The sequence below is a fragment of the Molothrus ater genome, chromosome 9 (genome assembly GCF_012460135.2).
Source record: "Molothrus ater isolate BHLD 08-10-18 breed brown headed cowbird chromosome 9, BPBGC_Mater_1.1, whole genome shotgun sequence".
Lineage (NCBI taxonomy): Eukaryota > Metazoa > Chordata > Aves > Passeriformes > Icteridae > Molothrus > Molothrus ater.
In genome coordinates, this window is record NC_050486.2 from 31,131,744 (window position 1) to 31,158,847 (window position 27,104).

General features: G+C 45.6%; 1 protein-coding gene across 1 annotated transcript; it reads left to right on the forward strand.

Moving 5' to 3' along the window:
• Positions 1-294: 294 nt before the first annotated feature.
• On the forward strand, positions 295-26,705 carry TNNI3K (TNNI3 interacting kinase; the record flags this gene model as incomplete). Its single annotated transcript, XM_036387592.2, has 24 exons — positions 295-479; positions 1,806-1,891; positions 3,357-3,454; positions 3,913-4,023; positions 7,582-7,680; positions 7,982-8,120; positions 10,603-10,747; positions 10,836-10,940; positions 11,770-11,864; positions 12,451-12,600; positions 13,135-13,221; positions 13,610-13,666; positions 14,683-14,775; positions 14,861-14,918; positions 15,033-15,227; positions 15,567-15,671; positions 19,525-19,577; positions 19,736-19,788; positions 20,935-21,067; positions 22,943-23,052; positions 24,585-24,644; positions 24,870-25,039; positions 25,890-25,969; positions 26,063-26,705. Coding segments are annotated over 24 exons (2,538 nt in total), but the record flags the coding sequence as incomplete, so codon positions are not given.
• Between the last annotated feature and the right edge of the window lie 399 nt (positions 26,706-27,104).

The following is a 27,104-nucleotide window of genomic DNA, read 5'->3' on the forward strand; positions in this document are numbered from 1 at the left end:
GAAAGAAGACAAAAAAGCCAAGAAAACTACTAAACTAAATTTATTTGGGCAATTATATAAGATCATAATAACTTGTATACTATGTTGACTTAACTCATACTTTAAGAGAAAAACCTTTAAATCTCTAACCTTTTTCTGCTGTTTGTCTGTTGAGGAAAAAAGAGCTAACAATGTGCAATGTCTCTGAAATCCTTGTATATGTTTCTGTATTGGCTGCAGCAGGAACAATTAAATAGCTGTCATATATTAAACTTTATTAGAAATATATGTGAAACTGTACAATTGGATGTTTAAAAATCCGGTGTTTTGGTTACTGTGACATTATTTTTGTGCTTTGAAGTGTTTTATCAGTTTGGAGTTTTTGTTGTAGATGAATGGAAGAAGAAAGTCAGTGAATCCTATGCCACAGTCACAGAGCGCTTGGAGGACGACCTGCAAATCAAGGAAAAGGAGCTGGCAGAGTTAAAGCATGTTTTCAGGTAAAATATTATGTGAATCTGTTTATCGATTTATTTAAAATGACTATTTGTTATAAAACAGTATTTCCAGTTTCAGGTGTTTTATATGGACAGAGTTCCTCCTGTGTGGAATGCATGTTCCTTATGTCTATTTTTGGGAGTATATCATCACGGTGCTGGGCAGAGCCCCACAGCAGAGTACCAAAATTAGTGGCTGCTGATTATTAATGCCAATATTTTACAACAAACACCTATATACTTTTGTAAAATAATTAGCTCTAGTACAATGTCTGATTTTGCTGTGCACTTTTCAGTTTTGCTGATGTGCTTCTGCAGCCAGGGATATTGCTAAAGTGTACCATTGTGAGCAAGCACAAAAGCAGTTAATTTGAAGTTAGGATGGGACTGGTTTTCTCAGGATAGCACACGCAGGCTCACCCAGCTGAGTAGCACAGACCTGTTCATTACCTGCAAAGCTCCAGCGCAGCAAGCTCCCAGCTCACAGACTGGAAACGCCTTGAGAAAAGTATTGATTTTTTTTTTTTTTTTTATTGTAACCTTGTTAAATACGTGTAATGGTTGCTCCTCCCTCAGGATGGGTTTATAGTTACACAAATCCAAGTGTTCTGCAAACTCAGGGTCATGGGTGACACTGAATGGAAACTTCTATGGACGGGCCAAAATTGAGATTCTCCAAAGCAATATTAGCTGTGGGTGTGTTTTGTTTTTCAACACAGGTAATTAATTAGAGTGTCTGACGGATTACTAACAAATCAGTCTGTGCTGAAGGAAACTCACAAGGCTCAATGACAAAAGCTAAAATGTCCAAGTACTGACTCATTTAACAACCTGTAAGCAAGCACAGTGATCACTGTCCCTGTGATTTCATCTGTGGAGCATAAACCCACTTTTTGATGGGCTTTTCCTAGTTATTCTTTTCATTTAGCAAGATGGCCCCTGCTATGTGCATGTCCTACTCACCATTTTAAAATCAATACACATATTTTAAAAATACATCATACTTATTATTGCATTAATAGAGATGCTGAGTTTTTAATGATTGTTTATATTTTTAAAGAGTCTTTCCTCTTATTTCCCCTAATTTAGATAAATTTAGAATGTATACATTGTGATTGCATAGCCAGATTTCTCAGAAAACAATAAATCTGGACCACTCAACCTGATAGTAGTGAAGTATTTCTAGATTTACAGACTGTAAACTGGGGATAAATTCAGCCTCGTGTCTCAAAAAAATTACATTGAGATTTCTCTTTTAAATGTTTCCCACATGCAAGAAGCTGTGCAGAAAGATGAAAGAAGTGCTCATCTGTAAAATCCCTTTTTCAGCTCTGACGAAGCCTTCTGCAAAGTGAACCTGAATTTCCGCACGGAGAGCGGGCTCTCGCTGCTGCACCTGTGCTGCGTGTGCGGGGGTAGGTGTGGAGCAGGGCACCCTGCCCCAGCACGGGTCTGGCTGGCAGAGCTCTGTGCTCTCGGGGAGCAGCAGCTCTCAGCAGGGCTCTGAGGCTTCCGTGGAGCCAGAAAGAGCCGATCCCTCAGCCTGGCCACGGCTCTGTGCGTGATGCGCCAGGATTCACTGCAGGTGCTCAGCTCATCCTAAATTGCTTCTGATTCACCAACCCAAACCCACCGCAGAGCATTTCTGCCTCCACATTTCTGTCCTGGCTCAGGCTCCAGGACAGGGACCTTGCTGTAGCAGCACTTTGTGGTGCTTACTTACACCACCAGCTTTTCTACCATAATGAAAATATCTGTATTTCATTTCACATTGATTAAAAGAAGAATAACTGAAATGCTCTAGTGACAAACATCAGCTGATAAGGCTTTTCCAGATAGCACATCAGAATGCACAAGGGAGGAGGGCGAGATGTGTTCTGGGATGCTCATACAAACATACTAATGGTGGGATTTTCCACTTGGATCCACACAGCTGCTCTGTTATCCACAAAAAAAAAGTCATTAGTTCATGTACTTGCTTTGCTCTTGTTATACAATTTTCAGCAGATATTGGCTGAGAGAGGCAGAGACTTTTACCCTGAGGTTTCAGCTCTGCAAAGTACTGACATGCCTAAATGATTTTATCAATCTTACTTAGATGTTCACGATGAGGAACAATCTGATCCTGCATTACTGAAAAATGAATGGATATTTACTTGTCATTTTTGAGTGCAAGATCCTCTCCAAAGATGGCATCAATACATGGGAACATCAGTGCAGTTGGGGTAGCTGAGAGGAAGTTTAGGAAAACACACACTTACCATTAGTTCTGTGAGCACTCAGAGAAGGGCAAAGAGCTACTAGATCTGACATTGTCCTTGGCTACTGTCACAAGTATTCAAAAGGCAGATGAATTTATTGAATTTATGTATTTATTCACTGTGTGTGAGAAAGGTCAGAGCAAAGCTCCTGGCCTGGACCACATTAATGGAGCCACATTAGCACTGCCCAAAATGACTGTCCTTGTGAGGATGTCCTGTGTAGGGAGAGCAGTGCTCCAGTTCTGAGATGGCAAAGGAGCTCAGTGACTGAGGAACCAGAGGTTCCAGAAGCACCTTCTGGTTCATGGAGCTCTCTGCAGCACGCTCTGCATGCTAAAGGAGGAGTTTGCTTCTCTAGGAGCTCAGTGCCCTTACCAAATCCACATTAAAGTGTAAACAAACAGTGAGCTGGTATGTGGCCAGACCTGCAATTGTCCCAGCCAATGAGATATTTCCATCAACCTCATCATTCTGAAGTTTCAAAATATATATTTTATTACTTGCCTCAGGTCAGCAGTCAAGATATCTATTTCTCTGCTTTCAAACTCACACAGGAGCTTCTTGCCTCATCTGCATGTTCTTTCCTGTAACTGTCTTTTTTCCACTTTTCTCTCTAAAGGCAACAAATCCCACATCAGAACTCTGATGCTGAAAGGGCTGCGCCCATCCAGACTAACGAGAAATGGATTTACAGCTCTGCACTTGGCAGCCTATAAGGTAAATTATTTTAAATAGAATTGATGATGGGAAATCAGAACTGAGCAACTGATTTGTCTAAACTGTCTAGATGAGCTCTCTAGTCATTGTTTCTGGTGAAAATGTATGTTTCACATCTGTGGTGCATAAGAAAAGGCCCCATAAAGATCCCATGCACAGGAATCAGCGTGTGCTTTTGCAGTGTCATCTGTGCAACTCCAGTGCAACTTCCAGAGCAACTCGAGACAGAGGAGTTGTCCAGTGCGACCATAAAATCAGGATAGAGACTTTTTTAACAGCCAGGCCTCAGTATAGCAGAGGAGAGAGGCCTGGTGCTGGGCAGAGCTGCCCCAGCCTCTGTGGCGCTCGGAGCCCCTGGGCCGCGGCCGCTCCTCTCCATCACAGCCGGGGCTGGTGCTGCTGCCTGCAGCTGTGAGAGCCTGTCCCAGGAATGACGTGCGTTCCATCCTGGCCCGCAGGACAACGCAGAGCTGCTGACGGCGCTGCTGCACGGCGGGGCCGACATCCAGCAGGTCGGGTACGGGGCGCTGACAGCGCTGCACGTCGCCACCATCGCCGGCCACAGCAAGGTATGTCCCCCTTGCGTGTGCAGGACTCAGGTGAGAGCTGCTGCTGGCAGGTCATTCTGGTTTACTGTCTTGCAAAACAAAATTCAGAACTGGTTAAGTACAGCCGGATTTTGTTTAATTTTTTCTGCGTTTTGGGAAAATCGTATCTGTGTATGTATTTTTACACTGAACAAACATGCACAAAAGGACACAGGTCAAAGGTTGGACTTGATAGGTTTTGGAGGTCTTTTCCAACCTTGATGATTCTTTGATTCTGATAGTTCAGTGCAGAATGATGGTGGAGCTGTTAACCTGAGCCCTGACTCTGGGATGGCCCCATTCACAGGTATTTAATGTCTCCCCTGTGGACAGTACAAAGGGGTCTTCTCTGAGCACTCTGGGGTTTCAAGCAATTTCTAAAACATTTTGGCCTTTTGCTGTAAATGCCAAAGGCAGACATGCTGTTGCTCCCTTGTCCTGAGCTCCTGCTGAGGTTATGGGCAAGTTTAAGGTGCTCACAACCCAACAATGTTAACTCAATAAGAAATAAACTGTTAGTAGTATTGAAAAGTTTCTTATTTCTTCCTTTGGAATGATCAGCTCTCCAAGTATCAGAAGCATCTCCATAAATTGAGTGGGACTCTGTATATATATAAACTCATTTGGTTCATCTGCTGCACAGGGAACCAAGGATTTATGGTCCAAGTTCTTGCTTTCCTTCTTTACATAGCTGTGAGTTTTTCAGTCAGCTTAGAAGTTCCTCTGCCAGATAAAGTAGCTTGTTTTGTCCACAATTTCATTTATATTCATGGAAACATGGAATAATTTTTTCAAACCACCTTATAAGGGTGAGTTTTTACCCCTTGTTATTTTCCAAAAGACAAAGTCCTTATGTCTGTCTCATGGGGTTTTTGTTGGCTCCTTCTAACCTTCAGAGCGGCTTAATTAATTGTCTTTGAAGTGAAGATCATTGACTTGAGTGTTCAAAAAACTTCTGAATAAACCTCTTGTAAGAGAATTTTAAGAAAAATTGCAAAGTAAGACTATTGTGCAAGTTGTTGAAAGTATTGTTTTGAAATAACATTTGGTTGTACAAGGAGAGAGGAAGCATTAGCTCCCCTTGTTCTCCAGGCTGTGCTGGCGTGAACCCCACTGGGATGCTGCTGGCTGCCTTGGCCAGCCCACCCAGCTGCTTTCTCTGCAGCTTGGGAACGTCTCCTGGTTACAAGCTTCACCTTCGCTCACCGTCAGTCTCCTGAGGATAAAAATCTTTTTTTTTTTTTCCCTACTTAGTTTCTGAAGTATTTCTATCTTTGCACATGCCTCCAGCATAGCCTCCTACTTGTGATGCCTATGACAGCTTTCAGTGCTTTCTAAGACTCCTTTTTTCTTTCCTAGAAAGATATCTTGTCTGAGAGACTATCAAGCCTGTCTCTGTACCCCTCTCATCATTTACACTTGAGTGGAGTTTGCTTAGTACAGTGCACAGAATTCTATTTATCAGGGGATCACAAAGCAGCAGGCACGGCTGCCATTGCTACAGCCTGGAAAATGTGTCAAAACCCATCTAGTTTTATGTTCATCATCAGGGATGGATGTACATCACTCAACACACTGTTTTCACCTTGAAGATCCACCTTGAAAGCTTCTAGATGAATCTAAGTTTTGAATTCCAGCTCCCAAAGAGTTTGAGGAGAATATGGAGTTATTAATTGGAGTTATTCACATCCCTGAATGTGTTACAGCCTCACACTTCATGGCTAAATTAAAATCAGGCTAATCCAAAGACATTTCAGTCATATTAGTGTAAAAGCTACAGGCCCAAACATCTCTTTTCAGAGACAACAGCTACAACTTCAGGGTTTTTTCATGGTAGTTTCCTGGAAAATGTCTTAGTAGACTAATCATTTGAAAGCCACCAAACCATTAAATCCCTGGCTGGCTGGCTCTATGTTCCCACCTCTGGCTCACCAAGATATTGAAAATTGGCCAGACTTGGGAAACACGATGGAGGGAATCAGCTGTGTTAGCTAAATAATGGAGTGTGTTCTTTATTTAGCAGCTGAGCATATTCCCACCCATCCCCTGAGTGCCTGTTGTTGAGCTGGTGGAACAGCCAGCAGAAAGATCTCAGGGGATCTTTCTTCAGATTTTTGAAATGTAGTCAAATGCTTTTTTGAAATCAGCAGCAAAAGGATGTCAACACAAGTGACATTTGGCAAGGGAAATTCTGGCTGTATGTAAAGGTGGTGAGGGGGTCACAGTGAGAGTGATGCAGCACTGAGGGCATTCCAGGGAGGATGCAGAACCCCCACACGTGGCAATAATCACACCTGGCCCTGCAGTGCTGCCTCCAGGGGAAATCATAGCTGATGCCATAGAAAAATGGTTAAAACTAATGGGAAATGGATACATTTATATATGTCAGGGCACAGACTTTATGCAGAAAATATCTTCAGGCCTTCTTATGAAAAAAGAATAAATGAAATTGTGTAAAGAAGCAATCCCTGTAGACTGATGTTGCTTGGGAAGAGTTTGTGTTCTCAGAGCCCTCGAGAGTTGCATGGGTTGGACTGGCTGTCCTTGTTGTCGCATGTTTTATGTGATTTGGGGGGTCTCAGCTGAGCGAGCAGGTGGCAGAGGTGCATGTTGGCAGCTGGCACCGGCTGCCCTCCTCCAGGGGCTCTCTGTGGGCAGGCACTGGTGTCAGCAGCTCAGTGCAGGACTGGCCCCTGCCCCATCCTTGGTACCCCTTCAACCCCAGCTCTTCACCCTGTCCTGACTCGTGGTCCCGTGTCTTTCATCATCGTGACTTTGCACCCATCAAACTGATATGCAGAACTTCTGAAGCAATCCCCAGCCCAAGCCCTCTGTGTGCCCAAGGCCTCCCTCATGCTTCAGAAAAACCCCCTCAGGCTTCAGTGTAGAACCCAAAGTGGTTTCATTCAGGCTTCTATTTTGGCAGCTGTGCAGCAAGGCATTTCCTCAGAGTTCATAGCTTTCAAAAAAACATGGGCCTCCTGAAGGACCAAAAAAAAGTAGAAATTTGAAAGAAAGCACTTAGGGTTATTTATTGAAGCCAAAGAGCTCTTATGTTCAAAAATACAAAGAAATCTTTCCATGTTTGAGGATTTACCTTCACACATTTAAATTTAAAAGGATCTTTCATTTTGTGTGACATTTTCGCTTCTAAAAACTCTGATATGTTTACAGCTCTTTGTTCATAATGGCTAAAAGAAAATTAAAGGTTGTTCTGAGAATATCCAGACAGCCATTTCTGTGCCTCTTACTTCATATATCAGTTTTTTTAGTGGCACACCGATTTTCAGTCTCATTTATAAAGCATCAGTGACATTCAGTGTTCAGTTCAAGTACTGTAAGCTAATCACTTTTACATGCTCCGCACCTTTATCACCTGTTTGTTGGGGCTGTTTGACATGCTTTAAACTGGAGCATGAGGTCTCAAAGTCCTGTTTCGCCAGCTGAGCACATGCAATGCGTGCACAGAGTATTGTCGTGGGCACATGGCACACACCCCCACGGTGCTGGTAGTGGGCAGTGCTGCTGGTTTCCTTGCAGGCTGTGGACATCCTGCTGCAGCACGGGGCCTATGTGAACGTGCAGGACGCCGTGTTCTTCACGCCGCTGCACATCGCTGCCTACTACGGCCACGAGCAGGTAACTGGGGCACCCAGCCCTGCCCTGGGGCACTCTGGGGCTGTTCCTCTGCTATGCTGGTTGGTCTGGCGTCCATTCACCACAGAGAATGTTTTTCAGAATTAATGTTTGCTTGCTTTTGAGAATTTTAATATTTTTATAGACATGTAAGTTGAAAATGAGTTTCCCATTGAATCTCTTCTCCCTGTTTTAAGTTCACAGAGATGCTCACGTATAGTACTACCCGATGCACTATTGTATCTGGTTTTCTCAAGGTTTTATTTTCATGTGATATTTTAATCAACCCTGATTAATTATTTAGGTAACCCACCTGTTACTGAAGTTTGGAGCCGATGTGAATGCGAGTGGTGAAGTTGGGGACAGACCTCTCCACCTGGCTGCTGCCAAAGGCTTTCTCAACATCACAAAGCTTTTGATGGAAGAGGGAAGCAAAGCTGATGGTAAGAAAAGATATTTAAAAGTCCTCTTTAAGACTGTGTTTTCTAGACAGAGTCTTAGCTTCCTAACACATAGTCTTTGTATGTGTGTCTGTGTATCATCTTTGGACAACTGAAACAAGAAAGCAGCAGTTCGAAAGCTTTCCTTGGTTAAGCATGCTGGTTTGTCATCTCACCTTTACTCTATTTTCAGTAATAAGTTAGAGGTAAAAAAGAGGGGGCAAAAAACAAAATTAAGATTAATATACAGAGGTGGCTCATTATTTAGACATTGATTCAGGCAGGGTACATGTGGTGGGGATCTGTAGTCAAAGCGACTCAAATGCACAGAGAACTAGTGAACAAGGTACAGGAGAAGGATTTTAAGTCAAAATTATGCAGCAAGTAATTTAAAATAATTCATGTGGAAGTCAAAATTCCACAGAAAAGGGGATTTTTTTAGCACATAATTTATGATGCTCCACAAGCTTCCCACTCTTTGCTGTGGGCCATTTCCTGCCTGAGAAAGTGCCTGTGTGAAGACTTGATGGGCTGGCCAAAAGTCTCTCAGCACACTTTGGGCGTTGGGTCAGTTCTTAGTCCAGGTGGCCTCACACTGATGCCACTCGGGCTGGGACATTGCACTTCATTGCTTATATTCTGCATTAATATAATATTTAAAATATTTAATATGTAAAGAAATATTTAAAACATTTTCTCCCATGGCTAATGTCAGTGTGCAGCTGGTGGTTCTGCTGGGTTCTTGTTCTTGCTCCCTTCCCTCTCCTTTTGCTGCTTCAGTAACACTGAAGGCACAAAATGTGCCACTCTCCAGCCTTTCTCCTCCACTGCTGTGACACCTGTGTGACAGGTGTGCCCCTGCACGCTGGGGACACACCCCACAAAGGCATACAAATGTTATAACTTATAGGTCACATTTTTGGCATGTTGTGATTATCAATGCAGAGATTCTTACCTGTACCTGAAGGGAGCATTAAAGAAATATGGAGAGGGACTATTCACAAGGGCCTGGAGTGCCAGGACAAAGGGAATGGCTTCACACTGGCAGAGGGAAGGCTTAGATTAAACACCAGGAAAAAATTTTTACTTGTGAGGGTGGGGAGACCCTAGCACAGGGTGCCCAGAGCAGCTGTGGCTGCCTTGGATCCCTGGCAGTGCCAAGGCCAGGCTGGACACTGGGGCTGGAGCACCTGGGACAGTGGGAGGTGGCCCTGCCCACAGGGAGGGACCTGAAAGATCAGGGTCCCTTCTAACCCAGGCTAATTCTACGATTCTGTGAAATACTGAGCAAATTCCAAATTATTTAAAAATTAATTTCTTATCCTCAGAGTAAGAGACAGAAATGTTTTTTGGGAAGTATCAGTACATTGCTTGGAAACGTACTGCTCGTTAATACATCAATTTACCATGTTCTCTGTGAGTCCTGCCTGCAATCACACATCCTCCTCCTGCAATAAAACAGCATGGAGGGAAGCAGTGCAGTCAGGTCTGTGCGTGCTGTTTTCAGAAGTGAGCTCAGGGTGTTTCAGCCTCAATGTGTATGCACTGGGCTGAAATAATTATAATAAAGGGGGGGAAAAAGAGACGTTCTCTCATCATGACAAGGCAGTGGGAGGTTTGCCCTCTGTTAGAGAGTTTATTCCAAAAGGAAAGAATCTGGGGCACCATTTCAGGTCCCTTTCTTTAAACTCAAAATCTTCAGCACAGAAAAAAAGAAAAGGGAGACTGGAAGCGGGAAGCCTTTTGCTCTTAAAGTAGCACACTTTGAAACTTTCTGTAAATGCAGCAGCAGAGGAAAAGTCTTTAGTGCCCAGGAATGAAAGGAACTGGGGAAAGAACCTGAATAAATTTGGCACTGTTCAGTGCAGACCAGTAATTGGGGTCACAAACTTGAACTGTTTCTTTTATCGCAATGTGAGCCCAAACCCACAGCGATTGCCCGTCCCATAAGCGGGCAGAAGGCTCCCTGGCATGGGGAGCTCCATGACAGCTGGCAGCTCCAACATTCCCCTCTGCAGATCAAGGATCCCCCAGGGACACTCTGTGCAACTGCCCTTTTGCTACGACCGGTAGGTGCCAGCAGTTCTGTGCTGCCTGGATGTTCCCAGTTCTGTTGATGTTGTGATTATCTTACTTTTGCTTCAAAATTGCTCTTTCTAAAGGTCATTTATAACTCATGATTCCTTCATGGAAAGCTTTGTCAAAAGACTCAATATGTTTGCAGCTGGAAGAAAGCAGTCATGCCCCAAGTTCAGAAAATCACCTTGAAAGTGCACTGCAGGTGGCACAGAGCAATATGGGTTTGATATCCAAAAGATCACGGAAATTTCAATTTTGAACAAATACATCCACAAATATTGTTCCAGGAGGTTTCAAAATGCATAGACACAACACATAAAATTCTACTAAATATCCCAAACAACCCCAGACACACAGTGTTAAGGATAAAATCCTTTCTGTGGTCTTTTTCTGGGTGAACTGGCAGTGAATGCTCAGGACAATGAAGATCATGTGCCTCTGCACTTCTGCTCTCGATTCGGGCACCACGATATTGTGAAGTTTTTACTGCAGAGCAGCTTCGAGGTGCAGCCCCACGTGGTGAACATCTATGGAGACACACCTCTACACCTGTGAGTGCCCTGGAGCAGCTGCTGGACAGGTTTGGGGCTCTTGGGAAGGCTGGCTTTGCTAACTCCTCTGTACTGGCTTCCTTTTCAGTGCCTGTTACAATGGGAAGTTTGAAGTTGTCAAGGAAATAATTCAGCTCTCAGGAACAGAAAGTCTCACTAAAGAAAACATATTCAGTGAAACAGCTTTCCACAGGTGAGGTGTTCAAATGCCAATGTCAGTGGAGCTCCACTTACACACGCGTGCAGCACAACACCCAAAATTACCAATGTCTCACAACACCCAGAATTACCAATGTCTCACAACACCCAAAATTACAAATGTCTCACAACACCCAGAATTACCAATGTCTCACAACACCCAGAATTACCAATGTCTCACAACACCCAGAATCACAAATGTCTCACAACACCCAGAATTACCAATGTCTCACAACACCCAGAATTACCAATGTCTCACAACACCCAAAATTACAAATATCTCACAACACCCAGAATCACAAATGTTTCACAACACCCAGAATCACAAATGTCTCACAACACCCAGAATCACAAATGTCTCACAACACCCAGAATTACCAATGTCTCACAACACCCAGAATCACAAATGTCTCACAACACCCAGAATTACCAATGTCTCCCCAGCACCCAGGTGAGGGACAGAGCGAGCTGAGAGCTACACAGGGAGGGTGAGTTTGTGTCATGAGATACATGACAGGGCATGAAGCAAGAGGCACAACCAGGCAGTGAAAATCAGATTCACCAACAACTGATTGGACAGTGGTTCCTCTCCTTGTCCAGTCCAAACAGACTGTTTGCACAACTGTGCAAAATTAGGTGATTCAGCAATAATTAGAATGTTTCTGAAACAATAAAAATGAATATGCTCTGGTGGATTAATCATGCATTTGACATTTTTAATGATCCTTTATTATTTCATTTTTATCTCTTTTTAATTCTTTTTTGGCTACCCAAAGTACTTCTTTTATGGACTATGGCACTCACCACTCCCTTTACTTCTGCAGTGCTTGCACCTATGGAAAGAACATAGAACTTGTCAAGTTTCTTCTTGACCAGAATGTTGTAAGCATCAATCATCAGGGGAGAGATGGGCACACAGGTAACATCTCCATACTTACTGTGTATGAGGGTATATACCAGCACCAAAATATTGGGAAGCCATGGACCACCAGGATTTCCAGCACCCGAGTACCTTTCAGACAGAGCACAGCTTTCTTTAAATATTTTTACTGGAGGCATGGGAGTGATAAGACTTCAGTGAGGATGTATCAGGCTCATTAGGGTGTATATGAGTAACAAAACCTGGAGTAAACTGTTCCTCCCATATTAAGGCTTCTAAGTAGTGTTACAATTATTCTGCAAAGAGATAGGCTTCTGGAATGTAGTGTCTGAAGGGCTGCACACATTCCTGTCCCCACTACACAGAGCTGCCTGTGTTTCCACTTGCTTTTTCTCACATACAGAGTCATTAAATGTGGTTTGCAGGTGACAAAGTGGTGGCACATTGTGCAGAGGCAGTAGATTGGTTCTTGCAACCTTAATGTTTAATTTTCACCTCTTGCCTCGGGTATTTTTTGACAACATATTTATTTATCGAGGAGATCAATTTGCACTTTACAGTTGTTGCTGCAGTCCCATTGCTGTGTTCTGACAGCTGTGCTCCCCACACTTCTCTGATGTTGCAGGATTGCACTGTGCTTGCTACCATGGCCACATTCGCCTTGTGCAGTTCTTGCTGGATAACGGAGCTGATATGAATCTTGTAGCTTGTGATCCCAGCAGGTCCAGTGGAGAAAAGGATGAGCAGACCTGTTTGATGTGGGCTTATGAGAAAGGTATTTCAATTTTCCAGTTTCTGCTACAAAACCCACAGAAGCTGTGCAGGAAGGAGAGGGCAGCAAGGGAAGGGGATAACACTGGAAAACAACCTGCCAATGCCTGCAGACAGAGCTCCCAGCACCGGCTCCCCAGGCACTGCCACAAAGGGTTATAAACACCAGCCCTTCAATCGTCATCTCAGATCTCTGCTAAACATTCATTTCATCCAGCACAAACTCAAGACGAGTTCACTGAAGAAGATTGCCAATTTCCATTGCAGGATTTCTGCAGCAGGGTTTTCCTTTGCCATATCTTGCATTTTAGGAGTAGGTGGACTCAAGAAAATAACATGCTTGTTTTTACTGGCAGAAATTTCCATATTTCTACAATTAAGAATTGCAGTAGGTTTAGATTAGCATCACCATGTCTTTGCATATTATATAGTCATGTTTTACATTTTTTTAAAAAATACCCTGATTTAGTATAAAATAATATTTTTTTTAAGTCTTTTGAGTTACCTGCAAATCCTTGTATTTCTCTTTCCTTCCTAGGTCACGATGCAATTGTGACCCTCCTGAAGCATTACAAGAGACCTCAGGATGAATCCCCCTGCAATGAATACTCCCAGCCTGGAGGAGGTATGGGCTGAGCAATCATTTTATTCAAAGGGCCTGATCCAAAGACTGCTGAAATCTCTGGAAGTGCTCCACCCATGTCAGAGAGCTTTGGGTCAGTCCTGTCCAGCACAAATAAAATCACAGTCATGAGACTCAGCATTTTCTGGCCATACTCAGATTGCTTTCAAGGCTGCAGCCATACAGCACCCCAGTCTGCTGTGCCTGGTGCAGTGAGGAAAATGAACTGTATCCCAGCCCAAGCCAGCTCCCATCAGATGTGTTGGTGTGTTTATCTGAATTCTCACCCTTTATTATTAATTCTTTCTGGCATCATTGACTCATTAATTTATCAGCACCATCACTTATGTTGTCGTTGAGCTCCATAATTTCACTCTGTTCTTTGTTTCAGACGGTTCCTACGTGTCAGTGCCATCCCCCCTAGGAAAGATTAAAAGCATGACAAAAGGTATTTGCAATGGCAGAGTGGGAAAATGTGGACTTTTGTGGTCCTTTGATCCAATGTGTTTGTCAGCCTGAGCATCCTACACAGGATTCATTATTCCTGGACTTTTTATGGTACATTGTTCCATTTCCCTGGGATAATTTTAGGAAACAACATACTTAGCTTTGTTACTCAGTATAATGACAATTCCTGTATTTGCCCTGTTTTCATTAATTAAAAAAATATATATATTTCTTTTTATTTCTTTGAGGAAAGGCTGTGATGTGAAATAGCACTAATGAAATACCCATTTCTCCATGAATGCAAAGTATCATTTAAATCACACCACAGAATACCTGAATTATCCTTATAAGAAAATTTCTGCCCAAAAATAATTTGTGTTGCTCTGAATGAAATACAGCTGAAACATTCAGATAAATATTTTAAGATATTTTAAGATATTTCCTCTTTTTTTTTTTTTGTGGTACTTTCAATTTCCCACTTTAAATGTTCACTCTGAATATAATCAAATCCTTACATCCTTCACATGGCAGCATCAAAATGCTCTGTTTAGAAATATTCTGATAAACTTTATAATAATAAACTAAAAAGATCAACAAGATAAAGACATTTGACAACTAAATTCACTTGCAAAGTTTAGATTCCACATGTCACCAAGAGCCAGTCAGCTCTGGAATAGCATCCCCAGCAGCAGCAATGGGCACTGGCTACACAGAAAGAAGGGATGAATTCTCCATGTAAGGAATTCTGCACTGCCATCCCGTGGTACAGGTAGAGTTTGGGAATATGGGACAGTGCTCATGGCTGGCAGGTACTAAAGCCAGGAGTGCCCAAGGCCGCCTGTGGCATTGCAAGGATGTGGCTGTCACTGGGCTTTGCTGCAGCAGGGAGCAGGATTAGCAGTCAATTCACAGGGAAAAATCAGCTTTCCCAGTGCAAGAGTTCTGAATGTCAGTGCTTTTATGCTTGGTCCTCCCCCTGGCCATGTTTTACAAACAGGATGGGTGTTCCTCTTGCAGAAAAGGCTGATGTCCTCCTCCTCCGTGCTGGTTTGCCATCACATTTCCACCTGCAGCTCTCTGAGATAGAGTTCCACGAGATCATCGGCTCAGGTACCAGAAGTGAAAGGGCACTCACTTTAAATGTTTGGTGTTCATAACAAACGTATTTGAGCTTATTTATTTTAAACTATTTTAGGGTCTTTTGGAAAAGTCTATAAGGGACGATGTAGAAATAAAATTGTTGCAATCAAACGGTAAGTTTGTCAGGCTTCTCCATCCTGCTTGGTGGATCACCTAGTTTGAAGCATTTCAAAAGCCCATATTTTATGATACCTTTGCCTTCTGCCTCCTCTCATGTCAACGCTAAGCTACCGGGCCAACACCTACTGCTCCAAGTCTGATGTGGACATGTTCTGCCGCGAGGTTTCCATCCTCTGCCGACTGAACCACCCCTGTGTCATCCAGTTCGTGGGAGCCTGCCTGGATGACCCCAGCCAGTTTGCCATTGTCACCCAGTACATCTCGGGGGGATCACTCTTCTCCCTGCTCCACGAGCAGAAGAGGTATTGCCCTCATCCACCAGCAGGCCTGCTCACAGAATTTGGAAGAGCAGGGAATCTAAGCTGATGTAAATATTCATTTCAGCATAGGACAACAGAGAAAGGAATACCCTAGAAAATGTTGAGCTTTGGTTCAGTTTACTGGGTGTACAAGGTAAACTGATAAGTCTTCACAAACTTGTTGTTGTCATTATTTTACAGTATATAGATTTACTTTACATAGATTATGTAGCATTATTTTGTATGTAAAATATTTTTAATTGTTGCACGATTTACAGATCAGCATAATTTTCAACTGCCTATTAACTTCAAGTAATCTTTTATTTTTTTTACAAAATACAGAATTCTTGATCTGCAGTCTAAATTAATCATTGCTGTAGATGTGGCCAAAGGCATGGAGTACCTCCACAATCTCACACAGCCCATCATACATCGGGATCTGAACAGGTCAGTTTCTGTCTCTAACCTAGAAATTTAGACAACATGAAGGCTCAAAGCCACAGGGACACTGTGCAGTCTCCTGCAACGCCAGTGTCTCATTAGCACTCAGTTGAAAATAATCTCAGGGGTTTTATACAAACCCATACAAGTCACAAGAGCTGAACTGTGGTTGTCCTGGAAGGCTGCAGTCGCTGACAGTGTTTTCCTGCATCTCTTTGTTTTCCCGAATCTCTGTTTTCCAGTGCTGAATTTCAGCCTAACACTGTCTGTCAAAGGGCACTTGGTCACATTCCCTCATCACTTCCTCTCTGTCCCTTTGCTTTGCCTCTTTTACTGTAAATATTTCCCCCAGTCACTGAGTTGGTGTGTTTCTCGGTTTGCTTGGCTCGTTTGTTGCAGCTAACAGCAGCTCTGATTGCTGCCCCCTGGGAGCTGGGATCTTGCACGGGCCTGGGCACTCATCCATCTCCTTGGTGGTGTCCCAGTGGGAGCACTGAGGCCTCGGTATCTGCAGGGAAAAGCCTGTTCTTTCTGTTCTAGCTACGGGAACAGTCTTGTGCGTGTTGCAGCAACAGGGGATGAAATACTGAGCTGCACTGATTGCAAGATTGGAGGTGAAAATGATCCTTTGCTAAAGCCAAAACATGGTCCTTAGCTCTGTCAGCCCTTGAGAGCAACAGGCAGCCTGGGATGGCATCTCCACTGTGCTTTGAGCCTCCTTCACATACCTGCATCCCTGCCCAGTGCTTCCACAAACCTGTGTTGTTCCAAGGGACAGCCTTGTTCCCGAGGCAGTGGCACGAGCCAAGAGCCCCATGCCTGACTCTGCAGCCTGTGGAACTGCTCTAGGGGAGCCAAGGCTCAGACCAGGGCAGCCAAGGCTAAGACCTCACAGTGCAGCCCCATGCCTTGGTGGCTCTGAGGAGAACAATTCTGCATTGAAGGATTTTAGAATAATTATTTCCTCAAAAGAAAGCCCAAACCAGTACCTTCCTAGAGAGCCAGAAAGCCCCACAGCAGCCATACAGATCATATTTGTAAGGGTCAGAAGATAATGTGCTCTGGGGTTGTTGGTGCCATTGATGTGTGCTGCTGAGAGAGCTCAACTTCTGAAAGTTTAGTGCAAGAGCAGGAGTCATGTTTGCAGCATGAGTCCCAGCCAACCCACAGGCACAATTACCAGATGAAAATCTTTGCAACAGCTTAAGAGAAAGACTAAGAGTGAAATTCTGTGTTACATTTTGTCAGTGGCTTCACAGGAGCCTCATATTATTTACCTTAAATTTTCGCATAACTCATAACCACCTTTGTGAATTCTGAAATCTAATGCACTGCATATAATGCATTAAATAAACCTGCAATATGGCTTGACAGAATAGAGAAGAAAATTAATCTTTCGTGTCTCTACCCTGGAAAAGGGGTTATCCTTCCATTTGAAGAATAATTGGGAGTTTTATTTTGCTTTTCAGTTCTGACAGCCATCAGAAATGGTGACATGCATCAACTTATTTCCACTTACACCATGGTGAGGGATGGCAGCCACGATGATAATAGCACTTTAATAAAAGAGAGACCATTTTATTATCCATTTAATTTAAGCCATAACAGCTGAACATGGCTGGAGGAAGCCTTTGAGCGACTGACCTGCTTTTGATGACTCTAACTATCTGTGAACACTTCTGAGAGCTGCTTGGTGAGGGAGATGAAAGAGACGATGGCAGCCTGGTGGTAATGAGGATGGAGTCTGCGACTCCTCTTTGTTGAAATATCCCTTGTGAAATCTTAAAATATCCATTGCTTTTCATTACACCCACAGCATGTTAAAGGCAGAAGGATCTTTTAATGGCCCGAATCTCTGTGAAAGGGACATGCTGAGCCTGTCACTTGCCATGGGAGAGAAGCCTCCGTGCCTGGCAGACCCAGCACCGCGTCCTTTCACAAAGCCAGGATGATTGCACACTCCTCGTTCTTATCTCGTTTTCTTCCTTCCATGGTTTCATGAAGAGAACAATGCCCGCTCTCACCACTGCAATCCCTGTGTGACCTTAACAGAAGACAATTAATTTCTGATTCTGCTGAACTCGGTATTAGTCTTCTGCCAGCTCAGTTCAGCTTGGATTTTTCTTGCTGTATTTCTCAAAACACAAGCTTAACAGTTACCTGTTGCATCTGAGGTTTTCAAATTTTCAAGCGCCACTGAGGCAATAATAGCATTTTTAAGATGTACCTTCCAAGCCTTATTTCTGTGGGGTGTATTTTTTACTATAAAAAAGAAAAACACGTAACTGTAAGGCTTCCTGGAGGTGCCAGACTGACAAAGCCCTCCCAGAGCCTGCTTCCTGCTCTCAGATATGCCCATCAATGCACTCAGCACCAAGATGAGCATTTCAGCACTGTTGCTCAGATCCTGGGCCAGGGGAGGTTCAAGTTGGGCATCAGGGAGAATTTAATCACTGAAAGGGTGGTCAGGCATTGGAAGAGGCTGCCCAGGGCAGTAGTGGATTCCCCATCCCTGGAGGCATCCAGGGAACAATGGGACATGGCACTCAGTGCTCTGGACTGGGGACAAGGTGGGGATTGGTCACAGGTTGGACTCTGTGATCTTGGAGGTCTTGGAGACTTCTTTTCCAGTGTCAAAGACTCTGTGATTCTGTGAAAGGCTGATGCATGCCATGAGGAGAAAGAGAATTTCAGTTGATTTCTCTGCTTCTCCACAAAAACTGTCAGCCTAGGTCTTCATTATGTCTTGACTTGTCAAGTTGGATTTATTCAGGTCTATACGATCCTGGAATAAATTGAAGCTGAAGCCAGGGCTCAGTGCAGTTTATTCACATTGAGACATGGTGATAATTTTTCTCCCTACTGACAGAGGCCAAATTTGAGCAAAGACCACAGCAAAGTCTGTAGCTTTGTATGGCTTGTGTACCTGCACCCACCCTGGGGCACAGCCTTCAAGAGTCTCTCTAGTTCAGTCCTGTGTTTGATTCATATTTTCATTTGGCCTATGGTGTGGGTCTCAAAACAATTCCACGTGTCATACTAAAATCATGTCAATATTTTGATGGAAAGTACATGTGAGAGCTAAAATCAGATCAAAAATAAATCAAGAGAGTCATGGTTACAATTTTATGATTAAATTTATCATCCCAAGGGTTGGGTTTAGGTGAAAGTGGAAATCTTGAAGACAGTGATTTGTGGGAGTCCTGCTTGAGAGAGCTTAAGTTTTTTTCTGTCCTAAGACTGTTATCTGGTAAAATTTGTGTTCCTCCCTTGACTGTTCTTCTTTGTTTGTATCCGCTTTTTGTTGAGACCGTCAATATTACTTCCGTTTTCCCTCCTCATGTAAACTCTTGCAACTTTTTCGTTTCTGTTTTTCATACACTTTTCACTCTTCTGAATTTTCTCGGCTCAGTCAGCATTTGATAAATACCCTGAGAGCACTGTTGTGTCCACATTCCTTATGTTGTGGTTTGCTCAGCCCTTCCACAGCCCTGTGCCATGAAGGTTGAGTGACTGGGGCAGGGAAATCTTCACCTCCAGAGGTACTGGAAACTTGTGACCTAGCTAAAGCAGCTTGTGGGTCTTTCCCCAAGTTTCCATTTATTTGAAACCCCGTGGTTTTGTTGCTGATTTCTAAAAGTCTCTCTGGATTTGTTGCATGCAAGTCACTCAAAGGTTGGCTTGTCCTCTCAGGGGTAATGTGTACTTTCTAACAGTAAATATGAGGCATACCTATAGACATTTAGCTATCTGATGAGGTGATTTGAGCTCAAATGTTTAGCTATGACCCAAAAAATATAGCATTTTCACCATCTTTAAGATGCTATCAAACAATTACCTATGTTTTTTTTTTCCCTAGTCACAATATTCTCCTGTATGAGGATGGTCATGCAGTAGTTGCTGATTTTGGAGGTAAGGAGTTTTTATGAAACACTTATAAATTAACCCCAAATTCTCTAAAACTAAACATGTGCTTACTGAGAGGGCCCTGTGGAATTGCACTTAAGGTAGGACTTTTGTATAGTAAGTGTATTGGCCTGAGAGTAATTCTTTTTCTTGCTCTGTTTCAGAATCTCGATTTCTGCAATCTCTGGACGAAGACAACATGACAAAACAACCTGGGGTTTGTTTCTTTTGTTTCTTGTTTTGTTCCACATGATTAATATCAAACATGCAGGCAAACACAGTTTAGGAGAAGAAGACATTGGAAATACCTTTATTGGAATAGATGGACAGGTGTAGTATTAAATCTCTCTCAATGTTTCTCTGTCTTGGTTTTATTTTTTTCCTCTGTCTTCAATAACAGAGATGAGGGAATATATAACATCTGCAGCAGAAAACAATGCTTTATAAGGCTGTCTTTGGAGTTCTGTTGCTGCAATTCCTTACTAAGGAGTTATTTTTAATCCACTCTTCCCTACTCACATGCTGTTGGCAGGTGGTTCCTTTTTCTAACAGCTGCTCAGCACTGGTTCCCTTATTTCACAGTTCTTTTCTTCACAACAGCCTGTTGCTCACAGTCAGATTTACAAGACAGCTGTTGTCTTCATGGGTGTGAGTCCAGATGTGTCCTGTGTGTCACTCCATGGCCAGGAATGTTCATCCCAGCTGTTAATGTGGTGATGGGATGGAATGGAGAGGGCAGTGCCAGAGGATGGTGGTGCTGCCCCAGGCCTTGGTGAGCAGCTCTTTAACACTCAGTAGTGGCACTCACTGTGGGCGTGGAGGGCAGGGAGCACAAGGACTCTAAAAATCCACCCTGAACCCATTACTCCAGAGAGAGATGAATTGCTTGTGAAGCAGCCTCAGAACTGGGGGTCTGCAGGGAGCAGCAAGACCCCAAGAGAGCAGGCTCCAGTCCAGTGCAGCTATTGCCAGCGTTTACTTCTGCCAGCTGGAGCAGTGGTTAATTCCCATTATATGGCATATGTGCATATATCTCAGACCACATGATGTGGTCTCCAGACCTTGAGCCTGGGGTTCTGTTTTTATTCTCACCCTCCTGTGATGTTTTTAAGCCAGCTCAGCCTGGCTCTATGGACCTGAGACAGCACCAAGCTAATGCAGGTACATATCATGCACTGTAACACACTGACTGAGTCTTGCAAGCCAGGGGAAAGTTTTTCCTGGCAGATTACCAATCATTTTATGGAGTGATGGAGTCAGGAAATAAGGAAACAAAGGAAAACAAGCCTACAAACACAGAAATAGGTGCTTGTGTGGGGAGGCAAACACTGCTAATGTGTGATTGCTGTTTCCTGGTGTGCAGAACCTGCGCTGGATGGCCCCCGAGGTGTTCACCCAGTGCACAAGGTACACCATCAAAGCCGATGTCTTCAGCTACGCTCTGTGCCTCTGGGAGCTGTTAACGGGGGAAATTCCCTTTGCTCACCTGAAACCAGGTAACATGCTCAATGAATTAATATTCTAAATTTCTCTGAAGTCGAGAAGTAGCTGCACTGTGTAATTTTAACCCATATCATACTGAAGTGCGCTATTAAGTGCTGAGATATGGCGTTTGGTGAAGAGCACAGACCTATCCTGTCTAGGTCTAGGACTAGCAATAAGACACTCTGACTACAGAGTGTCTGTATCTCACATGAATATTGGGATTGCAAAGCCATTCCCTGGTACATCTCCTTGGTGTGCCTCAAGACAGCATCCACAAACTGGGGGTAAAGGGGGATGTACAACAGCAGAGCAACATTTCCAGGGCTGCACTTTGTGCTCCTGAGATTCTGACCCCTGGATGTCTGACAAGAGCTGTTAGGGGACATGAGTGCTGCAGGACATGGTCAGAGCCAGCATGGGTAAGGAGGGAGGGTTAAGCCCCTGTGCCACTGAGACCCTCACTGCTGTCTGACCTGTGACCAGAGGTGGGCCTGTGGCCATGGCACGGGCATCTCAGTCTGCTCTTGGTCTGATGGAAAAAGCCTCCTTTAACCTCCAGCCTCCATCCAGCCTTTATTCGTTGGTTGGATGGCTCAGCAGTAGGTTTCCACACCTGCTGGGTGTCTCAGCAGTGGGCAGGGGTGTTCCTGAGGTTGCTGTGACTGTAGGGCTGTGTCTCAGTGGTGGGCAGGGGTGTTCCTGGGGTTGCTGTGACTGTAGGGCTGTGTCTCAGCAGTGGGCAGGGGTGTTCCTGGGATTGCTGTGACTGTAGGGCTGTGTCTCAGTGGTGGGCAGGGGTGTTCCTGGGGCTGGTGTGACTGTAGGGCTGTGTCTCAGCGGTGGGCAGGGTTAGGGTTAGGGTTAGGTGTGGGGTTGCTGTGACTGTAGGGCTGTGTCTCAGCGGTGGGCAGGGGTGTTCCTGGGGTTGCTGTGACTGTAGGGCTGTGTCTCAGCGGTGGGCAGGGGTGTTCCTGGGGTTGCTGTGACTGTAGGGCTGTGTCTCAGCAGTGGGCAGGGGTGTTCCTGGGGCTGGTGTGACTGTAGGGCTGTGTCTCAGCAGTGGGCAGGGGTGTTCCTGGGGTTGCTGTGACTGTAGGGCTGTGTCTCAGTGGTGGGCAGGGGTGTTCCTGGGGTTGCTGTGACTGTAGGGCTGTGTCTCAGCAGTGGGCAGGGGTGTTCCTGGGGCTGGTGTGACTGTAGGGCTGTGTCTCAGCAGTGGGCAGGGGTGTTCCTGGGGTTGCTGTGACTGTAGGGCTGTGTCTCAGTGGTGGGCAGGGGTGTTCCTGGGGTTGCTGTGACTGTAGGGCTGTGTCTCAGCGGTGGGCAGGGTTAGGGTTAGGTGTGGGGTTGCTGTGACTGTAGGGCTGTGTCTCAGCAGTGGGCAGGGGTGTTCCTGGGGTTGCTGTGACTGTAGGGCTGTGTCTCAGTGGTGGGCAGGGGTGTTCCTGGGGCTGGTGTGACTGTAGGGCTGTGTCTCAGCAGTGGGCAGGGGTGTTCCTGGGGTTGCTGTGACTGTAGGGCTGTGTCTCAGCAGTGGGCAGGGGTGTTCCTGGGGTTGCTGTGACTGTAGGGCTGTGTCTCAGCGGTGGGCAGGGGTGTTCCTGGGGCTGGTGTGACTGTAGGGCTGTGTCTCAGCAGTGGGCAGGGTTAGGGTTAGGGTTAGGTGTGGGGTTGCTGTGACTGTAGGGCTGTGTCTCAGCAGTGGGCAGGGTTAGGGTTAGGGTTAGGTGTGGGGTTGCTGTGACTGTAGGGCTGTGTCTCAGTGGTGGGCAGGGGTGTTCCTGGGGTTGCTGTGACTGTAGGGCTGTGTCTCAGTGGTGGGCAGGGGTGTTCTGGGACCGGGCTGACCCCAGGTGCTGACGGGTGTCTCTGGCTGTCCCGTGCAGCGGCAGCAGCAGCAGACATGGCTTATCACCACATCCGCCCCCCCATCGGCTACTCCATCCCCAAGCCCATCTCTGCCTTGCTGATGAGGGGCTGGAATGCCTGTCCTGAGGTGAGTGTCCCCAGCAGAGGGAAAATGGCATTTTGCTCTGGCTGATGCCCCCAAAATCACAGTTTCTGTGGGAAGGGTCACTGCAGAAAGCCCCCAAGCAGGCAATGGGGTGTGTCAGGAAATACAGGAGAGTTGCTGAATTGAGGAGGAAAGTAAATTAACATTTAGCCTTTCAACAAAACTTAATTAATCACGTAATGCTGATTATGACTTGAGCTGTTACAGAATGAGTAGAAAATTCCTTGCTGCTCTCAGATTTTTGTAAGCAATGGTTAATTGACAGCATGTAACACACATTCATTTTAAATTCATTAATAAGGTGTCATATTAAAGTGCTGACTTAAGCAGGCACTGAGATGGGTACAGTCCCCGTGTCTTGTCACCCTTCCCACAGCCAGTCAGCCCCTATAAGGAGAAACCATCTTTTCAGAGTCCCAGAGTAACAGTTTGTTACCCATCAGTGTGACTCCAATGTCACTTCATCTTTAGAGCTTCAGGACAGAGCTATAAAACAATTGATGGCTCAATCAGCCCATGGATGGCCAGAGCTTTGCACAAGATGTGAGCAAAAACTTGTCAAAATTATCTTTATTAAGGGTTTTTTTGCTACTGTTCTTTATTAGGCCCTATTTTGCTTTACTAAAAGTGTTTTGCTACCATTTGTTATGGAAAACTGGTGAGTTTTGGGGCTCAACGAGTGTTCACAAGTAAAATTCCCCACAAGGTCTGCTCAGTTTAAAGGAAAAAAAGGGAGTGGGGGTTTTGCTGGATGGCCATGAAATACCTCCAAGTTAGAAAATGTATCCTTTTATTTATCTTTCATTTCATTCAAGGCTCATCCCAGCTGAAAACTAGTTCCCATGTGCCATGTCCCTGTTTCTATTTATCAGGTAGCTGAACATCTGTTTCCCAGAAACTTTTGACAGCAGCTGTTTCCAAAGGCAAACTGGTGATTAGAAGATTAGCAGCATCTCCTGAGAAGCCTTTTTCATTGGCTAATTGGATTTGTGAGCTTTAATTAGAGCTAGAGAATTTGCCATAAGGCCTAGGGCTGAGCTCTGTGAAGAAGTAAACATTTAGTTTTATTAAGTGCAACTCTCATGGACAAGGGAGGGAGGAGGATGGCCATACAGGCAGGCTGGCCAGGAACTCATCCACTGCTTGTCTCTGCTGTTGCTGTGTCAGAAGTCCTGTTCATGGGCAAAGAGAAAGTCAACCTAAAGAGCAGAGCCAATAATTTATTGATAGTTTCTTTTGTGACCTAGTCATCATTAGCTCAAATCTAATTGTTACAGAAAGAGAGATGAATTGCAGTTAAAGTTCATATGCACACACATCTTCATGTTGTAGCTCAGCACTGAACTTGCAGATTTCATCAGATTCCCAAACAGACTGACAGCTATGCCATGAAATTCAGAGAGAGGAAATGATGGGGACTGTGGCTCATACCTTCCCTGTGTGTCAATCTAATCACATCAGATCTGTCCCTTTCCATTTTTAACCCAGCTCTGGTTTTCCTGCTGTGTTCACAGGGGAGACCAGAGTTTTCAGAAGTTGTCACAAAGTTAGAGGAGTGTCTGTGCAATATTGAGGTAAGGACCTGGCTGCCAGCAGGGGAGGTCTGTGTGTGTGCAAGCAGGTGGGAGTGCAAGTGGGCACAGGGACAGTGGCAGCAGCCAAGGACAGCAGTGGCTTTGGAGCGGATGGAAAAGTCCAGGGAAAAGTGGGATGCGACTTATGAGAGAGATGAGAAAGGACTTGTAAATTAAATATGCCATAATGGTACCTTTATTTATTTTTTTTTTTTTTAAATCCAGTTAATGTCTCCAGCCTCCAGCAACAGCAGCGGGTCCCTGTCTCCCTCATCCTCCTCGGACTGCCTGGTGGCCCGGGGTGGCCCTGGCCGCAGCCACGTGGCCGCTCTGCGCACTCGCTTCGAGCTGGAGTACGCCGTGAACGCGCGGGCCTGCGCCGCCTGGGCACAGGGGTGGGTATGGACCCAACACCCAGGCTGCCTGGGCATGGGGTGGGTATGGAACCAACACCCAGGCTGCCTGGGCATGGGGTGGGTATGGAACCAACACCCAGGCTGCCTGGGCACAGGGGTGGGTATGGAACCAACACCCAGGGCTGCCTGGGCACAGGGGTGGGTATGGAACCAACACCCAGGGCTGCCTGGGCACAGGGGTGGGTATGGAACCAACAACCGGGGCATGGGGTGGGTATGGAACCAACACCCGGGACATGGGGTGGGTATGGACCCAACACCCGGGACATGGGGTGGGTATGGAACCAACACCCGGGCTGCCTGGGCACAGGGGTGGGTATGGACCCAACACCCGGGCTGCCTGGGCATGGGGTGGGTATGGAACCAACACCCAGGCTGCCTGGGCACAGGGGTGGGTATGGAACCAACACCCAGGGCTGCCTGGGCATGGGGTGGGAATGGAACCAACAACCAGGCTGCCTGGGCACAGGGGTGGGTATGGAACCAACACCCAGGGCTGCCTGGGCACAGGGGTGGGTATGGAACCAACACCCAGGGCTGCCTGGGCACAGGGGTGGGTATGGACCCAACAACCGGGGCATGGGGTGGGTATGGACCCAACACCCAGGCTGCCTGGGCATGGGATGAGTATGGAACCAACACGCAGGGCTGCCTGGGCATGGGGTGGGTATGGAACCAACACCCGGGACATGGGGTGGGTATGGAACCAACAACCGGGCTGCCTGGGCATGGGGTGGGTATGGAACCAACACCCGGGGCACGGGATGGGTATGGAACCAACACCCAGGGCATGGGGTGGGTATGGACCCAACACCTGTTTAAATTGCAGCACTGGGCAGCCCCCTTCTCAGGGCCTGTCTCTGGATGACATGAGAAGGACCTTCCAGTACCCACCCGTGGACAAAAACGGTGAGCTGCTGCAGAGTGCTGCTGTGCTGGCACTGTGGGGCAGGGCTGGGGAGCACTCTGTGCCAGCTGCAGGGACCCTCTCTGCTCCTGCAGGCTACGTGTCGGACCCCTTGAGCACCATGAGGTTCCACTCCTGCAGCAGCAGCTTGGAGGACAGCAGCTGAGGGATGGAGCGTCCACCTGCCCCAGCCTGGCACCACCACGGAGCCCTGAGTGTCACACTGACATCCCTGGACTGAACAGCTTTAGTGTTGATGACAAATGTCCCTGTCCTGCATTCTGCTTTTGCATCTCCCTCAGCTGACCACCCCACGCCCTGCAGCAGCAACTCCGACCACAGGGCATTGAAAAAGAGAAGAGAGGCAGGGCAGCAGAAGTCAAACTCTTCCTCTAGAAGCAATTACAGAGTTAATCACGCTGATATTTTCTGGGGTCTTTTTTCAAATTAACAAAAGTTATCTGTAATACTGTCTGTGTGGCCAAGGCGGAGCTGCCTTCCTGGCTGAGCAGGAATCAGTATTTCCCATTGATGGCAGGGTTCTGTGATGTTATTGAGGATGTTGTTTCTCTACAGCCATCCTGTAGAGAAGGATCAGCATCCCTGAAGCAGGTCTGCAAAGAGGCCTCAAGCAGTGTGACAGACATGAGCTATGACTGCATGGTGGGCTCTGACAATGGCACACCTGCCATTATTTCAATAGTGCTGAAGCAATAAAAATGGGGAAGATTTCAGTAAGTGAAGCTTAGAGGTCATTTTCCATTTGTTCTGTTTCACTTGCTGAAAAGTTGAATGGGAGGGCGCTGTTACAGCTCTGTCACAGCTCTCCCAGCACTGCCCCTGGTACCAGTCAGTGGTTACCACTGTTCCACTGGGCTCATGTCTCAGGTGCTGTTCCATTTACACCAGCAGCTGCTGGGACAGTAGAAATGTCAGAACAAATACACAGGAAAGCCTGGGATGGGGCTCACCAGGACCCTGCTGGACCCTGTCTGCAACCTCCAGGAACTCACGAGATTTCCATGGAAGGGGCTGAACAAGAGGAACTATAAAGCTCCAGCAAACCACAACAACACAACATCCAGATTTGTCTACAACTGGAGGAAAATGTGTTGTATTTTTTCTAGGAATACAAGC